General features: G+C 36.2%; 1 protein-coding gene across 1 annotated transcript in view; it reads right to left on the bottom strand.

Annotated features, from left to right (window-relative positions):
* Helz (helicase with zinc finger) overlaps positions 1 to 21,280 on the bottom strand; it is a 169,749-nt gene that overhangs the window by 27,889 nt on the left and 120,580 nt on the right. The window contains exons 25-31 of the mRNA XM_077801421.1: positions 20,189 to 20,240; positions 18,999 to 19,189; positions 16,663 to 16,870; positions 11,828 to 11,907; positions 8,221 to 8,791; positions 7,602 to 7,836; positions 6,354 to 6,870 (exon numbers count right to left, since the gene is read on the bottom strand). Coding sequence (XP_077657547.1) covers positions 6,354 to 6,870; positions 7,602 to 7,836; positions 8,221 to 8,791; positions 11,828 to 11,907; positions 16,663 to 16,870; positions 18,999 to 19,189; positions 20,189 to 20,240 — 1,854 coding nt within the window. The remainder of the gene's footprint in view (positions 1 to 6,353; positions 6,871 to 7,601; positions 7,837 to 8,220; positions 8,792 to 11,827; positions 11,908 to 16,662; positions 16,871 to 18,998; positions 19,190 to 20,188; positions 20,241 to 21,280) is intronic.

Here is a 21,280-nt window from a genome sequence, read left to right as displayed (position 1 = left end):
TCAAATTTATGTTAACAAAGTAATCCAGCCACTTAGAAATCAAAATCCTGAACTACAAATATTTCACTATATGGATGATGTATTATTAGCACACAAAACTAAAAACACATTGCTAGAATGTTATGCCACACTTAAAAACTTATTAAAAAATTATAATCTAGAGATAGCAATAGATAAAGTACAATTAAATTTTCCAATTAATTATTTAGGAGTTCTATTATCCTCAACCATGGTCCGTCAACCAAAAATTCAAATACGAGTAGACCAACTCAAAATCACTTAACGACTTTCAAAAGTTATTAGGAGACATAAATTGGATAAAGCCTTATCTAGGTATACCAACAAGAGAGTTGGGACCTTTATTTGATATCCTAAAAGGTCCATCAGATCCAAATTCACCCCGAATGTTAACGCCTGAAGCAAGAAAGGCATTAAAAATCATTGAAACATATATGGAAAATATGCATTTGGATAGAATTGATATAAGTTTGCCTTTATTATTTATTGTACTACCAACAAAAAATATTCCTACAGGAGTACTTTGGCAAGAAGGTCCATTATTATGGATACATTTATCTTATTCTCCTAACACTATTCTTACTAGGCATCCTGAGGCTGTAGGACAATTAATACTCAAAGGAATAAAAGGAGCAAAGGGAGTGTTTGGAATTTCTCCCAATAAAATTATCACACCATATACTATGAATCAAATTGATGAGTTAGCTAATGAATTAAATACTTGGGCAATAATCATGTGCAAATCTAATGTTTCATTTGATAACCACTTACCATCTAATCCTTTATTGTCTTTTTGGTCATTGCATCCTGTAATTTTTAAAAAAATGACAAGAAAAACACCTATTATGAATGCTCCAAATATATTCACTGATGGGTCAAATAATGGTACAGCAGCAATAGTTACACCTGATCAAATTTTTACATTTTTAGTACCCAAACAATCAGCTCAAACGGTAGAGCTAAATGCAGTATTACAAGCTTTTGTGATGTATAAAGATTCTGTATTTAATTTATTTTCTGATAGTCAGTATATAGTTAATGCTATAGTATCCCTTGAAGATGCTGGTAGGATTTCCCCTTCCTCTACTGTTTTCTCTTTGCTTTCCACTATACAAAGTCTAATCTGGGACAGAAAAGTTCCATTCTTTATAGGACATATCAGGGCACATACAGGATTGCCTGGAGCCCTTAGTTTGGGCAATGATTTAGCAGATAAAACTACACATGACATACATATTTTCTCTATACTAGAAGAAGCTATAAATTTTCATAAAAGGTTCCATGTCAATGCTAATACTTTACAAAAGCATTTTAAAATAACTAAGGAACAAGCTAGACAAATAATAAAACAATGTCAAAATTGTGTGACCTTTTTAACACAAGTTAAACTTGGGGTCAATCCTAGAGGATTGATACCTAACCATATTTGGCAGATGGACGTCACACACTTGCCAGAATTTGGAAAATTAAAATATTTGCATGTTACAGTTGATACTTCTTCTGGATTTTTGATGGGCTCCCTTCATGCCGGAGAAAAAACTAAAGATGTTATAGCTCATTGCTTACAAAATTTTGCCACGGTGGGTGTTCCAAAACAGTTAAAAACAGATAATGCCCCTGGTTATACTTCTACCTCTTTTAAACAATTTTGCTCATCATTTGGCATTACTCATATAACAGGAATCCCATACAATCCACAGGGACAAGGCATAGTTGAAAGAGCTCATCAAACTATTAAAATGTACTTATTAAAGCAAAAAGACAGAATTGGAAAGGGGTATATATTCCCCAAAGATAAACTTAAAATAACCTTTTTTACTTTAAACTTTTTAAATTTGGATTCATCAGGACTTAGTGCTGCGGAAAGGCATATGTGTCCAAAAAATGTACATAAGTCCAAGGTACTTTGGAAAGATATTCTAACAGGACAATAGAAAGGTCCTGACCCATTGTAATTGTCTGGAGTCGGGGGTCTGTTTGTGTGTTTCCACAGGAAGAACAGCAGCCGATTTGGATTCCGGAGACATTAACTAAAGCGATTTCTACAGACCAAAAAGAAGATGATTTGGCTCAAATCCATAACAGCTGATATCCAAAACTCCAGTTTGGCTATCCTTACATCTGCGACAGAACCAGAATGCTTTGTTCAATATCTATTTTATTATTGCCCTTTCCCACATCATGAAGTTCTATTTTGTTTTTTGAGCTCATACAGACCTAGGTTAATGTTTTGCTGATCAGTTCTATTTTTTGACTATAGAGTTTTTAAACATTGCAATGGAGATTTCACCTGTAAAAAGTTATAAGGCCTTTACTATTATGTTATGTGTTGTATGTATTATATTATGTGTGTACACTTGTGTTTTGTGTTATATGTTTGAATGTACGTATGTCCATATATCATATATGATGAGCGCTCATGAAAAAATGGATCCAAATATTTTTTTTATTCACGTGATTTAAATGGTTTAATTTAAATTGGGTAAACAACTGTTGAGGATTGTTTCAATATGTGAACAAAAAAGGAGGTTAACAGATCTGTTTGTTTACTTTCACCTTTCCTTTTCATTATATTTAATAATTCTCTTCAAGATAATGTAAATTGTTAAGAAAATTATTTTCTTTTAGTGCCTTCTGGAATGTTACATAATTTTTTCTTTAGCCATTATTGCCAGAATTCCTATCTTCATCCCAGTGCCGGTGAAGACAAAGATAAAACCAATCTACAGCTTCTGCAATAGCCACCGCTGAACTGCTTGCAGAACTTGCCTGGACTATGTATCACTTGTATGCATTGTGCATTCACCTGTATGCATTGTGAACTATCTGTTGGTGCAGCAACTTGTGGTAGTGTTGGGGTATTTTTGCTGATAATGTCATCGGTAGTACAATTTTTCCAAAAGGAGCCGTCAATTGGCTTGGTGTATCTTCCTCCCTTCTGCTTGTCATGATCGTTCAGCTAAAATTTGGGGGCCAACAGAGGTGAGGCAAAGAACCTCACCCCCCCCCCCGCTGGTACAAAGACCTCTCCACAGGTGTGGCTGTATACTGGACCGGTAGTCAGTGACGGGTAAGATCCAATTGCAGTGGTACCAATCTAAGACAGGAGGCTGATGCCTTGAGGTCAGCTCATCCGATAACGGGTAAGGACCATATGTACTATTGGACAACCTAAGGCAGGCAGGGTCCCTAAGCCACATGCTTGTTGTTTAAACAGAGAGGGGGAGATGTTGAGAGCCACAGCCGAAGGGGCCCCAGCAAACTTCCAGCTGCCAGCAAACTTCCAGCTGCTGGCTGATGATTGGCTCACAGCGGCCCCAGCAACATCTAGCTGATTGGCTCCTCTGTGGTGATGCTCATTGGAGATGCTCATTGAGCTGTTTCCCCGCCCTTTCAGACTGCCAGCTGATGATTGGCTCACAACGGCCCTAGCAACATCTAGCTGATTGGCTCCTCTGCGGTGATGCTCATTGGGCTGTTTCCCTGCCCTTTCAGACCACGGAGCTGCTCATTGGGGGACTTTTTTGGCTCCGCCCACACGACCCAGCCAATCGGCCTCAAGAGCAGGAGGTGTGGGAGGTGGAGAGGTTTGTGGTTTGGAGGGAGAGGCTTGGGGGAAGCTGGTAGTGGCAGTTGGGCTCTGAGGGTTTTTCCTGAGGAGCTGTTTTGTTTGGCGTGTGTGGTTCTAAAAATAAAGTTCGTTTCTTTTGACAAGTGGCTCCTGAATGTGCCCAGCCAGACTGTGGCACTAAGGTATAAAATACTGGCTCAGGGCTGGGGTTGTGGCTCAGTGGTAGAGCACTTGCCTGGCATGTGTGCGACACTGGGTTCAATCCTCAACACCCACATAAAAATAAATAAAATAAAGGCATTGTGTCCATCTACAACTAAAATAAATAAATAAACGAAAGGCTGGCACTGACAATAGATCACTTTCATATAGAACTAAATGCCCAGAATATGCTCAATTTCTATGATTCATTGATTTTCGACAATGTTGCCAAGATAACTCAATGGAGAAAAGGGGAGTCTTTTTAACAAATGATGCTGAAGAAACTGGATGACCACATGCAAAAGAATAAATTTAACACCTGCATTACACAACACTCAAAGATGAACTCAAATGAAGCAAAGAATTAAGCATATAAGACCTAAAACTATAAAACTCTTAGAAGGAAATATAGAAATAATCTTTATGTTATTGGACTAGACAACAATTTCTTAGAAATGATACCAAAAGCACAAATAACCACAGAAAATATCAATTTATCTAAGTCCAAATTAAAAATTTGGTGTGCATCAGAGGACACTTGAAAAGTGAAAAGACAAAACTACAGAGCAGGATAAATAACTGCAAATCTTATGTAAGGATTTAGGATCTAATATCCAGAATATATGAAAAAAACTATTACAACTCAATAACAAAAAGAAAACCAATACTAAAATGGTTGAAGGATGTAAACACACATTTCTCCCAAGAAAATATACAAATGACCAATAAGTACACAAAAAGAGGCTCTACATCCTCAGTCATTATGGAACTATGAATCAAAACTGTAATAAGAAACCACTTTACACCCACCAGAATGACTGTAATAATAATTTTTAAAAAGTACATGCATCGGGCACAGGAGCACATGCCTGTAATCCCAGTGGCTTGGGAGGCTGAAGCAGGAGCATCGCAAGTTCAAAGCAAGCCTCAGCAACTTAGTGAACTCTAAGAAACTTAGTGAGACCCTGTCTCAAAATAAAAAATAAAAAGGGATGGAGATATGGCTCAGTGGTTAAGTGCCTCTGGGTTCAATTGCCAGTGTCAAAAAGGTTAAGTATATGGAGAAATGAGAATCCTCATACATGCTGGTAGGAATATAAAATGGTATAGGAAACTGTGAAAAAGTGAAGAAGTTTAGCAGTTCCTCACAAAAATCGAACATAAAGTTATCATATAACCCAGGAATTCTACTCCTAGATATATACTCAAGCAGTTCCTCATAGAGACACTTCTAGATACACACTCAAGACAACTGAAAATATGCTTTCACACAAAAACAGGATTTAGGATCTAATATCCAGAATATATGAAAATAGTGGTCATAGTGGCATTAGTCATAATAGCCAAAAAATGGAAACCACCCAAATTGATGAACAAATTGTGGCAAAGCCATAGAATGGAAAATTATTCATCCACTAAAAGGAATGAAATATTGATACATACTATAGTGTGAGTACATTCTGAAAACCAGACACAAAATGCTACATATTATATGATCCCATTGATATGAAATGTCTCCACAGAGACAAAGTAGATTAGTGGTTGTAGGGAATGGGGAGGAAAGATTGGAATGTGCTGCTTAATTAAGGGTGTAGGGTTTCTTTCAGGGGCAATGAAATTATAAAACATATTTATCAAATATTTGAAATGGCTTTAGAAATCAGTTAAGAACTGCCAAAATGAAGCTTATTTTTTTTCATCTATCAAAATAGGAAATGTTTGTCCTGTTGTCAGTAGATATCTGTGACTGATAATAACTACAACCAGCTTTACACATTCTTTAATCATTGCAATTACAAGCTTACTGGGAAGAGCTAAACAAAATTTTTATAGTCTACACCATGTAGTACCATTTTGCAAGTTTTATAACCTAAAATTACTAATTTTTCATATTGATAAAGGTCCATAAAAATACTATTTTGGAATGTCTAGGTATTTTAAGATAATAATTCAGTTTACCCCAGCTGCTTAGTTTATGTTAAACATCTGCAAATTCCTACGTTTGGAGATCGGTCTCATTGGGCATCCATAGCCTCAGTCTAATCCAAACACTAGGACATGTGACAGGAAAAAGAGAACTGGTACTTGGAACAGGAGAATCACTATAAACAATTTCCCCAAGTTAAAAAGGACAAAACAACTTGAATACTAGAGTGCTCAGATGTCAAATGTTCCAAAAGAGCAATAAAAGATTCTCAAGGGGCTTCATGTTTCAATAATAGCAATTACTCTACAGAATCTGAAATATCACGAGAGTAGAAATTAAAATAATTTTCAAGCAAGAATTATCTTAAAAAGACTACTTTTAAAAAAAAATTAGTTGTAGATGGACACAATATCTTTATTTTATTTATTTATTTTTATGTGGTGCTTAGAATGGAACCCAGTGCCTCATGCATTCGAGGCAAGCGCTCTACAACTGAGCCACAACCCCAACCCGTTAAAAGACTATTAAATTCAACAAGATCTAGCCATTCCTATTATCATGTCAATGTATGCTGATATTGTTCGCAATCAAGTAATCCCAAAATGAAAAAAGTAAAAGAAGAAGAAAGACATTTACCTCTTCTAAGCTCGGGAGCGAAGAAGAAGATACTGTTCGAGATGACAATGGATGAAATGGCTCTTGACCGACAGCATGTTGATGATTCTGTATTTGTACAAAAGGGTTCTGCGGTGGCCTATGAGGCAATGGAGGTAGGCCGTAGGGAAAGCCTGGCCCTATTAAGTGATTCTGTTGCAAGTTAGCAAAAGTCCATGCTCCATCAGGTGCCAGGTATTTCAAAGGAGGAGGGGCAAGGTGTTCAGATGGCAATGAAAAGGGTGAGCTGAACATCTGGGGAGGAAGGCGCTGTGGAAATGCTGGGTTGTTGGCTACTTCAATGTCTCTGCTGTTGTCATTAAAGTTAGAAAAGTGGCTACTGTGGTCTGTACTGGATGGGGGAGACGGGACTGCTGGTGGACTTCTAGCCTGAACTTGTCTATATTGCAAAAGTCTTGATTGAGGTGGTGGCATTTCAGCTAGTTCTCGAGTTTCACTTTGATCACGATGAGACAACTCTCTGATTAAGTCTTGAAACCTACATAAAGATGATGAAACATAAGTAGAAAACAAAGGACAGGTTCCATTAAGAAGAGTTTAATCCACTACATTGATCATTTCCACAAATCAAATCATAATACTTCATTAGAACCAACATTAAATAATCTTGAATGTAAGCATTAATGCTCAGTAAACAGTGCATTGAAGACACTTTCCCTTTCCCTTTGTATTAAAAGCATCTGTTTCTTGCCTCCACTTGATAACTGGAAGTTACAAAAGATGGTGGATGTCACTCAGAAGGGATTAGCAAACACTCTATAGCATTCACATGATGCTGGCCATAAAGCAAATTTAGTGCTTGGACTACTCTTAGTACCTGTGGTTAAAAGAAGGCTGAAGTCTGTGCTAACAGAAAGAAAAATTATGATGAATTTATAATTTGTAACTTTTAACCACAAGTTCACTTCTGTCCTTATTCATTCTTCTTATGTGTTATTGCCAAATACAAAAACAACAACAACAAAAACCCACAAAGAGACATCCACAACAATGGTACTTTTCTCTTGCAGAAGAGACCCAAAGGACCAAATTAATCTACACATCTGTACAAGAGTTACTTCTAAATGAATTCTCCATATTTTAAAATCAATCAAGGAAATTTTATAGCATGTGCCAAGAAGGCCAGCATTCGATGTCTTGAGACAATATTCTAACATAAAGCTGAAAAGACTACTATCACAAAAGAGAACAGAGGGACCTGCCAAGTACCTGGAGAATGTAGTTTCTGCTTCATCTTCGGCACTGCTGGTGAGCTTCCAGTCTGCCCTCACTGGCGGCTGATGGAGTCCGATGGGTGGCTGTGGAAGGTGCTGGAGGTGAGGATGGTGGTGGTGCGGGTATGCAATGCCACCCTGACTCAGGTAAGCGTGGTGATCATTCCACTGTTGTAGCCGTGCCTGCTGCTGCCTTAATGTTTCCAGAGCTACACTCCCATGTATGCGATCTGCAGAAACATTTGTGAAAACACTGGGTTGTTGTGCATTTGAGGTTTCAAGCTAATTTTATCAAGAATTTTTACAATGAGTTTTTTCCCACAAAGGCAAAGAAATAAACACAATTTGATTTTGGTAGAAAATAAATGCTTTCTAAGTTTGCCAGAAACTAGTTATGATGATTTTTCCCCCCACTTGCATAATGATGTAAATTGACATCAACTGATATTTAGTATTACATACAGCACTGGAACTGGATTCTGATTATCCCACAAGTGGCTGATTTTTGCTGGCATTATAAAAATAAATCAATTCTGACCTAGATTAACATTGTATAGTACATGTCATTTTAAACACCCTCTTAACTCACTTCTAGTAGCAATATGGAAACTTACCTAAAGCCTCTCCTATATGTAATCCCGGGGGGTTCTCATCAATGAAGTTATTTAGATGTGAAGGAAGGACAGGGCCGGGCTGTGCAATGGCTCTCAGAGGACTGTGGCCTTCCTGCAGCATGGGAGGGGGCTGCTGCTCAGAAATCACAGCCTCTGCAGGAGGAGACTGTGGTCGATGAGAAACTGCGTTATTAAAAAAAGCACTGTTGGGTGCTGGCTGATATGCAGGAGAAAGCTGAGGAGGTGGCTGCTGGGCCTGCGGAGTCAACTGACTTTGTTGCTGGACCACCTGATTTGGTTGGGGTGGAATTTGATTTGGTTGTTCAGGCAAATTATTCTGCTGTTGATTTAACAAGGTGTGCTGCTGCGGAATTGGAAATGGTGGTCTTGATAGCTGGGGAAGGGGATGAAAATGTCGATTAGGGATTGCATACTGTGCATGTGGAGCAGGAAGAGGAAGATTTATGTGTCTTGGGTTGAGATTATCTTTTCGAGGAAATTTGGTATTGGGATAAACAACACCAGGACGTGATTCAGGACTTCTGTTCTGTGGATTTGATTCCAAATCAACCTAGGAAAAAATAAGAAGTCTTTTAACTGCAGAAAATCCAAATTCAGTGGCTCTCCTTTTCCCAACCCTAACGCATCTAATGGATATGATTTATTCTCAGCAGTGAAAGCAGAAGTGCTGGGTGCTGAATCAATCACTTTCTGACAATCTAATAAGAAATACTTTTTAAATTAAAAAAGCAACAGAGGGAAAAAAGCATATTAAATTTGAGTCGTAAAAAAAAATACTGCCATTTTATTAGCATATCCACTTTAATTTCTTCAAGAACATTATCTTTAATTTCACACTTTCTTTCTTAGAAAGATAATCATTTATTTTCTCCTGATATAAATCAATAAAATGTGTTCTTTCCTTCTGATTTTATTGTTTACATATATATAATCTACTTCCTCAAACATCAATATTAATTAAAAACTTTATCCCAACTTAAACAACTTTGAAAAGAACAATCAGGTACTATATCACTGTCACATAACTGGTTTGGTTGACAAGTTTTGCCACTGAATAGTATTGACATTCTTTCCATTAACAAACATTTGTTTAGGGCCTACCAAATGCATTTTGCCTAGTGCTGGAGATTAAAAGAGCAACTATAAAACTTAGCCTATCTCCTCAAGAGCTTAGAGCAGGGGCCTTGCAAACTATGGCCCCAACCATACCATTTCCTCTCCGCTGGTTTTTTGTAAATCACAGCATCTTGTTCATTTACATATTGTCTTTAGCTGCTTTTACACTACTGTGATAGAGCTGAGCAGTTGCAAAATAAACTATATGGCCCACAAAGTCTATCTGACTTACTATCTGACCTAACCCCTGGTTTAGAGTCCAGTAGAGGATTAGCAACAGGTAGATACATAATTAGAGATATTAAAGGAGGACATGATATGAGACCCTAGGGTCCAAGCAAGAAAATAAAGAGGCAATGAGATTTGAGTTGAATGTACAAAGAGCCGGAATATTCCAGGAAAGGAAGGGCATTCTCGCTAAAGGCAACAGCTTCTGCAAAGGCTAAGTAAGTGTAAAAAGCACAGCAGATTCGGGGGCATGAGAAGTCTATGTACACAGAGATAAAACTTCACTTGTTTATATGTTAGTTTCCCCTCTTGGCATCAGAAGCAACCACAAGAGTCCAATTACACAAGAGCCCGAATGACTCAATACCTGAGTATAAATACTGCTTTCAATCCTGTTAAGCTATGGTATACTAAGGGAGAGAATGATAGGTTCCCTTTAAAATGCAGGTATGATCATAAGTGGTGACAACATGAAAAACAAAATTTAAAGTGGAAAGATGAAATTTTTCCTTTCCAGCTCTGTTAAACCACTCAACAGACTGCTTTGGCAAATCAATGTTTTTATAAGTTTTGATGCTGAATAATCACTGAGGATTATAGAGCACTTGCTTCAACAAAGGCTCTGACAGCACCTGACAAGATCTTGTGGCTGGTTTTGACTACATCTGCTTCTGCTGTACGATCCACTTGATATCTCTCTGTACCCCCCCCTACATGGGCCACAGTTACTTGCACTGCAGCCCCCCCCCCCTACTGGCAGTTTGCCCCTGGCTACCTAAACACCCTGCAGCTCCTCCTACAATATGAAATCCCTCCGACTCTGACCTGTTAGCCAGATGCTCTGGGGATATAAGTATCTGAATATAAAAGAATAGATGCTTAGTTGAGTCTGGAGGTACAGCTTTGGAAGTCATCATGGAGCAGGTACTTAACATCACGAATTGGACTTGTTTATAGTAAGCAATCAGAGAAAGCAAGAGTAATGAAATAATGACAGAACTGTGGGAAAACCCAACTTAAGGACTAGGAACATATGGGGAGTGGCAAATAGAAACTTATAAAAGGGACAGGAGGTCACATCAGAGAGTTGTGAAAAACAGCAATATTGGGCCGAAGAAACCAAAAGAAGTAAGATGATCAAAGACAGCAGTGGAAAATAGTGCCAAATGCCAAACAAAACCCAAGTAAAACTAGAACTGAAGTGTATTCATAAGATGTGGTTATTTGGAAATCGGTGGTCTCTGTGAAATGCTGACACCTTTACTAGACTCTGTGGGTTAAGAAGCAAATAAGAGATGAGGTGAAATGGAGAAATTAGGGGCTGGCTACAAAGGAGATGAAGGTCAAAGAAACTGCCTTTTTAAAAGTCCACCAATGTACTCACTTTAGGCTAGAAGATAAGTACCTACACTGCACAGAAGAGGAAGAATCAGTAGCTGGAAAGAATCTGAAGATAACAGAGGAGTAGTGACAAATTCTGTGAGGTGACTAGAAGAGGAGAGTCTTGCCCCAACAGAATTCCTCCTCCAACACTAGTAAAAAGGAACTAAAGAACTTTAAGGACAAAGAAAAAGCGATGTATCTAATATTATACATCAACAGGGTAAAATCCTGATGAGGTTAAGTCTAAAGCAAAGTCAATTCCTGACAATAAGGATAGAGAAGTGGAAGGTGATCAGGCTTGAGAAGAGCTGCTTGAGCTGGGTACATGCAAAAGAAAAGTAAGAAAGCCCAGAGGTCCAATAAGATTAGAAAACATGCATCTCCAGTGGCACTGATTCAACCAATAGCACAGTTTTCTCTAATTGGTTCCCAAGCACAGAAGCAGGAAAAGTAAATGGATGGCCAGACAGAGTTAAGGAATCAGGCAGTGGGTATGACAGGAGAGAGCCCTGGACAGAGAAAGCCGTCTTCCTTCTTCACTCCTACAGCTCTTCCCATGCTGAGGTCATGTCAGTGACACATCATCTCTGTCTTCATGTACTACCTTATCATGCAAAGTCTTTAAATTCAATCCATCGCTGAATAACAGAATTTGAGAAAAATATACAGGTAAAGGAACTAACAGCCCAAGACAAAGTGTCAGGTGAAGGTGCAACATGACCCATTAGATCTCTGTGAAACAGTAAGTGTAAGATATACATATAAAGACAGCACTTTTCTTTAAATTATAAAGATTCCAAAATGACCACAGACTAAATCCCTTAGAACAACGAAAAGTCACTAAATGCAAGCATCATACCTGTTTTGGTTCAGCAGGCTTTTTCTCTGGTGTTCGAATCTTATTAATTTCAGGTCCAGCATTATTTGTATCATTTTTACCTAAGAAAATATTTTAAAATCCTCATAAATTTTCTCCAGCAAATGTGACATTTCCATTGACTATTCAACATTAGACAGAATGAGCAGAATATTTTAAACATTTTTGACTCATTATTATTAATTTATATCACAACTTTAGTTTTGTTCTTAAATTTTAAGAGTTGCAGTTTCTCTGCAAGAAAGAAAATTTATAAATGACACAAACCTCAAAGACGAGGCAAAAGCTTAATAAAGGAATAGCCTAAAACATAAAATAATTCCAGAAGAAACTGTCCAATCTCCAGGAATTTATAGCCTCATTTTCTTAACTAGACATTTAAAGGGCCTTGGCATTCTTGCCTACTTATAAAGGTTAAATACTTCGTTCATTTACAATTAAGCAAAAATCCAAATAATGTGTCAATCTAGTTTAGTAAAGGAATCTAAACTGAATGGTTTGAAGCTTAAATGTTCCCCCAAATCCATATGCTAACAGTTTGGTACCCAGTCCGTGAGGCCATAGGTAGGTGCTGAGCCTTGGAGGCATGCCCTTGAAGAGGGAATTGAAATCCTGGCTGTTTGCTCCCTCTCTCTTTTTGCTTCCTGGCTGTCAGGAAGAGAACATATCTCCTCCGCCATTTGCTCCTGCCATGATATACTGTGCCACCAAAAGCCCAAACGATGGAGCCAAGTGACCATGGACTGAAACATTTGAAACCATGAACCAAAATAAATCTTTCTTCCTTCTCAATTGTTTATCTCAGGTATTTTGTCACAGTGATGAAAAGCTGACTAACACCCTGAGTAAAGATATTCTGAAAGAAATGCAAATAGAAAACTGAAAATAAATGCAGGATAAGTGAATAGTAAAAGGGAATAAACAGTAGAGGAAGCAAAAATAATGTTTAAAAAAGCATAATTATAAGTTAGGAATATAGGTAAGTGGTAGGGCAGTTTGCTGGCATGTGCAAGGCCCTGAGTTTGATCCCCAGCACCAAACAACAAAACAAAACCAGCACAATTACAATAGACTTGAATAATTTCACACATGTGAATAGCTTTTAGTCTACAAGAATTAATTGCAAAATATTTTGAAGTTCCTTGAAGGAATGCTTAATTTGGATACTTCAAAAGCATTCTTTTTGGACTACCACTACAACTTTGTAAAATGAATTATCAAGCCACAACAGAATCAAACCTAACAGGCAGAGACTGTCATACTGGATTAAAACTGAAAATCAGACACCAACTACATGCTATTTAGCAGAAATATACTTTTTCCCTTTTTAATTTGGTTCTGAGATGGAACCAAGGGCTTTGTGCATACAGAGCATATACTTTACCTCAATGGAAATGTACTTTAAACACAAAGACACAAACAGATTAAAAGTAAAAGACATGCTATGCTATCACTAGTCCCCGCCAAAAGCTGACACTGACTACACTGATATAAAGCAAAGAGCACTGAGCAAAGAATATTAACCAGGTATAAGAAGGCCATTCCATAACACTAAATGAGTTAATTAATCAAGAGGACATCATCTTAAACATTTATCACCTAATACCAGAACTTCAAATTTCACCAAGAACTGATAAAACATAAAGAAAAATTGATAACAATTATATTTAGAGATTTCAATTTCCTTCTTCAGTAATTGATAGAAAAAGAGACAGAAAAACAGCAAGAACATAGTAAATAATCCGGAACAAATTAATCTGATTAACATCTGAAAAGCATTCTATGCTTTTCAAGTGCACATGGAACACTAACAAAGACAAACCACTGTATTAGTTTTTCATCACTGTGATCAAAATGCTCATCAAGAGCCAGGTGTGATGGTACACACCTATAATCCCAGTGGCAAGGGAGGTTGAGGATTGGGAGTTCAAGGCTAGCCTCAGCAATTTAATGAGGCTCTAAGCAACTTAGCAAGACCCTGTCAATAAATAAAATATAAAAAGGGCTAGGGATGTGGCTCAGTGGTTAAGCGCCCTTGGTTAATCTCCAGTACCCAAAACAAAACATCCCTTAGTTAATCCACAATACCCCAAACAAAAGAACTTAGAGCAACTTAGAGGAGTAAAAGTTTACTTAGGGTCATGGTTTTAGTCCATGGTCACACAGCTCCATTGCTTTGGATCTGAGGTGAAGCAGAAACATCATGGCAAAAAGGCATGGTGGAGGAAAATTACTCACCACATGGCACCCAGGAAGCAGAGAGAGGGGAAGGGGCTAGAGATAAGATATATCATCCCCAAAGCCAAGTCCTCTGTGACCTACTTCCTCCAACGATGCCCCCCTGTCACAGTATTCACCTCTTCTCAGTAATTCATTCAAATTATTAATCCATCAAATGGATTCATCCACTGGTAAGGTTATGGTGCTCATGATTCAATCATTTCCCCCAAAGCCCCACCCCTAGACACTGCTGTATGGGGACCAACTCTTCAACACTTCAGCTTTTGGGAACATTACAGATCCAAACCATAATAACTATATTCTGTGTCATGAAACAAATATCAGTAAATCAAAAAAGGATTTGTATGGTACAAAATGTTCTCTTATTGCAATGAAATTAAAGTAGAAATCAATAATGGAAAAATTCTTAGAAAATTTCCAATAATGAAAAACTCAAACTCATCATCATTCTATGTAATTCATGAATCCTAACTTTAAAGAAAAATATTATAAATTAAATATTTATGTTAATCAAGCTTGCACCTCAATAAAACAGTGAAAAGTCATATATAAAAACATTTTATAAATGTTAAGGAATTAAAAACTTTAAAAAAACCCAAATATACATATATATATCTCCCTGTTCTTGGATCAGAAGACTAAATATTGTTAAGATGTCTATTCTTCCAAAATCGACCTTAACACATCCCAATCAAAATCTTTTCTGGTAGAAACTGAAAAGTTGATTCTAAAATGTATATAAGATAATACCTGGAAAAGACAATTTTGGAAAAGAAGAATCAAGTCAGAGGACTTACACTACCTGCTTTCCTGACTTTTATAAAGCCACAGCAATCAAGACAGCATATTTGGCATGAACACAAACATATGCACTAACAGAAGAGAACAGAGTCCAAGTATATGACCAAATGATTTTCAAGAGGGGTCCCAAAGCAGTTCAAGAGGAGGACAGATTTTTCAACAAATGATGCTGGAACAACTGAATATATATATGCAAAACCAAAACAAAAAGACTATAATCATTACCTCGTATAAAATACAAAATTTAACTCAAAATGGACCTGAAAGTCAGAGTTAATAGTCTAAGACTTCTAGAAGAAAACAAGAAAAGACCTTTGTGACCTTGGGTTAGACAAAGATATTTTAGACACAACACCAAAACACAATTCATAGAAAAATAAATGGATAAACTGGACCTTATCAAAAATAAAAACTTCTTTTGAAAGAAAATGAAAGGAAAGCCAAAGTCATATTCTGGGAGAAAATATTTTCAAACCATATATCTAATTAAAGTTTTCTATCTAAAATATATTAAAAACTTAAAACTTAATAAGACAAAAAAACAATAATAAAGTGAGCAAATTATATGAATAGACATTTCATCAGAGAGGATACACATGTGGCAAATAAGCACAAAGAAAAGATACTCAGTATTAGCAGTTATTAGGGACATGCAAATGCCACAGCAACCTGCCATCAAATATTCACCAGCAAGGGTAAAATAACAAAGTCTGACAATACCAAATGTTGGTGAGAATGTGGAACAAAGGGAAATCTCACACATTATTGGTAGGAATGAAAAATAGTACAGCTACTTTGGAAAATAATATGGCAGTTTCTTATAAAGTTAAAAATGTATTTACAATATACACAGCAATCTCCCTTCTAGGTATTTACCCAGGAGAAATGAAAACATGAATGTTCACAGCAGCTTTATTCATGAGAATCAAAAACTAGAAAACTACTGTATCCACCAATTATGGGTAGATAAACACATCGTGGTGTACCCATATAGTGAAATACTAATCAAGAATAAAAAGGAGCAAGCAACTCACTCATACTACCTGATGAAAGATCAAAAGCAGTCAACACAGCCAAACATGAACACCTATATACCCTGCAATTCCATTTATATGACATCCTAAAGACATAAGTACTAGCTAGTGGTTGTCCAGGGTTGGGCTCAGGGGATGGGAATGTCTGCAAAGGGACATCAGGAAACTTTTTGAGGTGATGTGATATCTTGTACCTTGATTTTGATGGTAGTTAACAACTCTGTGTATTTATTAAAACTCATCAAACCATACATTTTTAAAGAGCGATTTTTACTGCATATAAATCATACTTCAATAAACTTAACTAAGAAAAGTAATAGGTAATTTTTTTCTTACCTATAATTCTGGTAGATTTGCATAAGAAATACATATTTTATATCAACTATCCCACAATAACATTAATGCTTAGTACACTACAAGAATATTTTGGGTTAACAAAATTGGAAGGAAAGGACTTTTCTTTGCAATTTTAAATGACTATTATATACAGAATTCAAAATATTAAAATTTAATATATTTCAGGAAATCAGTAAAACAAATCATAAGTGCTAGGGTTTAACCTAAAGGACACTCTGAAATTACATGCCAAATTTGTACCTGTGTACATATTTATGTCATCTGGAATGAGGATCCATGGTTGTTGTAACAGGTTGATTTCAATAGTCCATGATTAACAATCATACTGTGGACAGAACTCTGCATGCCATCAGTTTATGAACAGAGTACAGCATAGCAACCTACCATTTCGATTTTGTTCATGTTGATCCTTCTCCAGATGCTGATTCTGTGGCTGCCCTATGCTGACAGGTGGATGATGTCCAAGGCCATAAGGTATAGGAGATCCCCGTCCATGTGTATGTAATAGGTTCATATTGTAGGCCATTGCTGCTTGATGTGTAATAATTCGAGGATCAACTGCAAACCTACCCTGGTATCCTGTCCATGGTACCTAGGTTATTACAAGAAATAAAGTAATTGCATTAAGTATATTTTGGAATGCAAACTTCTATAGTACTTTGATTAGAAAAAGCATATACCAACACAGAGGACAACTATCAAAATGAGCAACTACAAAGTCAGTGCTACTTAACAGTATCACTTGGTAGAATCAAATTGCTATGTCTTAAGTGTACAAAAAGGACTCCCTGAATTTTTAGTGTGTAAGGAAAAATGGGTCACTTTTCAGATTCGGAATAAATTGAGTCATTAAATCATTTTACATTCTTAAATCATTTCCCCTCAATGTGAACATATGCATGTCACAGATTACCATAAAACTTATCTTCTTAAATAAACTGCATAGTTACGTAGTTTAATAGACTTAATTAGAGAACAGGAGGTAAAGTGAAGGAAGAATTTAGTCTAAGGTGTCTCACTCAAAAAGTAAATCATATAATGTAAACATATTTAATTATTTCCTTTATAGCATTTAAAGTTCACTTATTCATTAATTCAAATAGGTCACTACTTCTATTACTGCTTTTGATGAAATCAACTCTACCTTAAAATACAGAAACAGAAAACTTGTTTAGGTATATCTAGACACATGATGTCTGCACATTAACATAAAAGGAATAAATATAACATCTGAACTACTGTCCCTATTATTTTATTACGATATAACTATTACATGCAGATTCTTAGGAATCTTACATAATAAAAGCCTCTCTGACCTAGTGAAGTGAATTTTAAAACCTAAGAGACTTTCTATTTATAGCTGATGATGTATAATGTTGCCAGGCTGGGAAGAAATAACTCTACTAAACTCTGAAGTTCACAGGGAGTGGGCATAAATTACCTATTTCTTACTCACAATCACTCTCCATGGCTACCATGGCTGTGAACTACCATAGCCAACAAGGCTACAGCACATTCGCATTTTAGCACTTTCCCCTTTCTGGGGTGTGGGTGCAAAAGATCTTTTGTAATAATCACCACTGCCTGAAATTACAGTACTTCACTTACATGAAAGAAATTACTTCCTAGGCCAAAACTGCTGAATTTGGAAATATTCTCTCTCTCTCTCTCTCTCTCTCTCTCTCTCTCTCTCTCTCTCTCTCTCTCTCATACACACACACATACACACACACACACACACACACACACACACACACACACACACACATACACATACACAAATAAAATTGACAAAAGTATTTTAAAACCCTAAAGAAAATTTAAAAATGGGTTTATGATACAATATGGAAGTATCTGAAAGCCCATACCCTTAGAAAAGATTCAGAAACATTTCTAAATGGCAGAAAGGTTTCTTGAATTTTTTTGTCTAGAATTTCTCAGACAAATTCAGATCTAAAAGGACTACACTAACCCAACCCCCTCTGCCTCCTCCAGTGAATTCTATGTATCAAGAAGATTTCAAGAATTATGTAGAAATAAAAAACAAAAGATAAAGTAAAAGCATTGTTTTTTAAAACAAGAGACCAAGTTACTAGTTCTGTTAACTTTCAGTCCAATTTCTTCAGAAAAAAAATATTTTAAAAGAACATAAAACCTCTCAGTAGCTCTGGAGGCTGAAGACAGGAGGATCAGAAGTTCAAAGCCAGCAACAGCAAAATCAAGGCGCTAAGCAACTCAGTGAAAAACCCTGTATCTAAAGAAAATACAAAATAGGACTGAGGATGTGGCTCAGTAGTTGAGTGCCCCTGAGTTCAAGCCCCAGTATCCCCACCACCAAAAAAAAAAAACAACATAAAACCTTCTAAATCAAAACATTCAATTTACAGATCTCTTTATAAAGAATGAATATCTCTGTTAATAGAGTAACAAATTATAAGCCACAATACAAATTTCTTTGGTCATTTCAAAATTCAACAGTTAAAGATAACTTACTTTAAAAGAAGCTTATAGACATTAAAAAGTTAAAACACAATAAAGAGGTTAGAGCTGGAGACATAGCTCAATGGTAGAGCACCTGCCTAGAATGTTTTGAGGACCTGGTTTCCATCCCTAGAACCATCAAAAAAAATAAGGTTGGGACAGTTTGGGACTGTCACTAAATTTACTGAAACCTATTTACTTTATTCAACCATAAATATTTCACATAAGTATTTACTTACAGGCAAAGGCACCGACATAACTACGTTCCCTCCATAGACAGCAGGTACATAAAGAATACTTGTCCCAGTGTGAGGATCTATTCTTTGAACAGGGCTTGGAGATTTCCCCAAATTTGGGTGAGGTCCAAGAGGAGGTGGAGGAGTATATGCTCTAATAGGATTGCCAATCAGTACAGAAGGATTGGGAGGAACTGAAAAATAAACAGAAAAAGGATGCACTCAATAGCTATACATATTTACCTAGACAAAAATAGTTTAAGTCACCCAACAGCAAAATGTATTTCCCAGATGTGGCATAAAATAGCTTATAATCAAAGAATTATTAGTGTGGAAGAGTAAAGCATGTTAAAAAAACAACCATTTTACAATGTTCTCTAAAATCAGCATGAGCTGTACAAATTAGCTTGTAGGAACCAGACAGGTATTCTTCAAGAAAGACACCCACATGTGCACATACTCCTAGTAAATAGTCCTCTGGGACCAGGAAAATATACGATTCTTCAGAATAAAGTTTTGACTTGCAATATAATATAGCTACATACAAAATGAAGATTAAGTAATCATTACTTTAAAAGCATAATTCTACAACCTTTAAAATCATTTAAATAAACTTTATCTTCAAATCTATACGATCTCACATTTGTTGGAGAGAAATAAGTTCTGAAAATTTATGACTTTGCAGCCAGGCACAGTGGTGCATGCCTGTAATCCCAGCAGCTCAGGAGGCTGAGACAGGAGAACTGAGAGTTCAAAGCCAGCCTCAGCAACTTAGTGAGGTCCTAAGCAACTCAGTGAAACCCTGTCTCTAAGTAAAATACAAAAAAAGGGTTGAGGATGTGGCTCAGTGGTTTGAGTGCCGAAGGGTTCCATCCCTGGTACCAAGGGGGGGGAAAAAATTATAAGCATAAAAGGCTTAAACGTTTTTTCTCAAAACTCCTGGATACATATGCTGGTGCCTACAAAATGACCTCTTTTTAAAAAATGACACATCAACCCACTGACATAAAAAAAATAAAATAAAAGAATTAACTGATAAAATAAAATAAAAGAATTAAGTGATTGTCTGTGTTGTGAATTCCTGAGAAAGCAAAAGAGGGACAGATGGTAAGGGGATTCACTTTCATTCACAGTGAAATCTGGACTGAATTTCATATCATAAAAGGATAGGATAGGATAATTTTTCTGCTTACCAATTCCATCATTTTGGAAATGATCATTCTGAGTATGATGGAGGCTTTTTCCCTTTAAAGAAAAAAAAACCAATATATTATAATTTGAACATGTTTAATATTAGAGAACAAGAACCCTTTTCCTAATCATATACAAATTAAATGTAAATGGCAACAATTAAAATTTAAAAACTGTGAGTCTATAATTAGTAGCTATTAGACTGCTTTGAGCCAACTTTCTTTTTATAAATAATAGGTCATCTGCCACTTATTCATTCAAATATTTCTTTTTATAAATAATAGGACCATTTCTGGTCCCCCAGTTTTTTCTTTTCCAAATTAAGGCTATCTAAACTTCTTTTCTCAATGAATTTTCTTAATTAAAAGAAAATATGCAACCTACATGTCTGAAACATAAACTTTATTCCTTTGTAGCTTCTTCTAAACTTTCTAAGAATTCAATGACAAAACATAAAAACTGCTTTTTCAGGGAAAAATTTCAGTCTTCTATTTTTGAGGATGAAATCTTTAGAATAGTAACAGAATATAAACATGACTTGGGTTTTATGGCATTTTGAATATGATTCATAGTATCTGAAAGTACGAAATTTTCTAAAGAACAGGAAAAAAGACTATCATAATTTGCTTTAGAGAATCTAGCTAATTGCTAGACAGTAATTTGGCAATATATATTAGAAGCATCAAAAATGCACATACAGGGTTGGGGTTATAGCTCAGTGGCAGAGCGCTTGCCTTGCACTTGTGAGACACAAGTTTGATCCTCAGCACCACAAAAAATAAATAAATAAACAAAGTAAAGGTATTTGTCCATCTACAACTAAAAAATGAATATTTTTAAAAATGCACCTATACTTCAATCCTGTAATTGCCCTTTCAGGAATTTATCCAAATGAAATAATCATGGATTAGAGCACAGATGTTCATTGTGGCACAGTTTATATGTGTGCTAAATGTTTATCTGAATGTCCATCAATGAAGGATTTATTTTTTTTTTTTAAAAGCAATGGCAGATTTACATACTAATATCTTTTTCTACCATTAAAAATGAAAACATTTGGGCAGAAACAATATTTGAGACACAATGCTCTCAAG

Source organism: Urocitellus parryii, chromosome 7 (genome assembly GCF_045843805.1).
Source record: "Urocitellus parryii isolate mUroPar1 chromosome 7, mUroPar1.hap1, whole genome shotgun sequence".
Taxonomy (NCBI): Eukaryota; Metazoa; Chordata; class Mammalia; order Rodentia; family Sciuridae; genus Urocitellus; species Urocitellus parryii.
The sequence above is the reverse complement of the archived record's forward strand: the minus strand, read 5'-3'. Positions and strand labels throughout refer to the sequence as shown.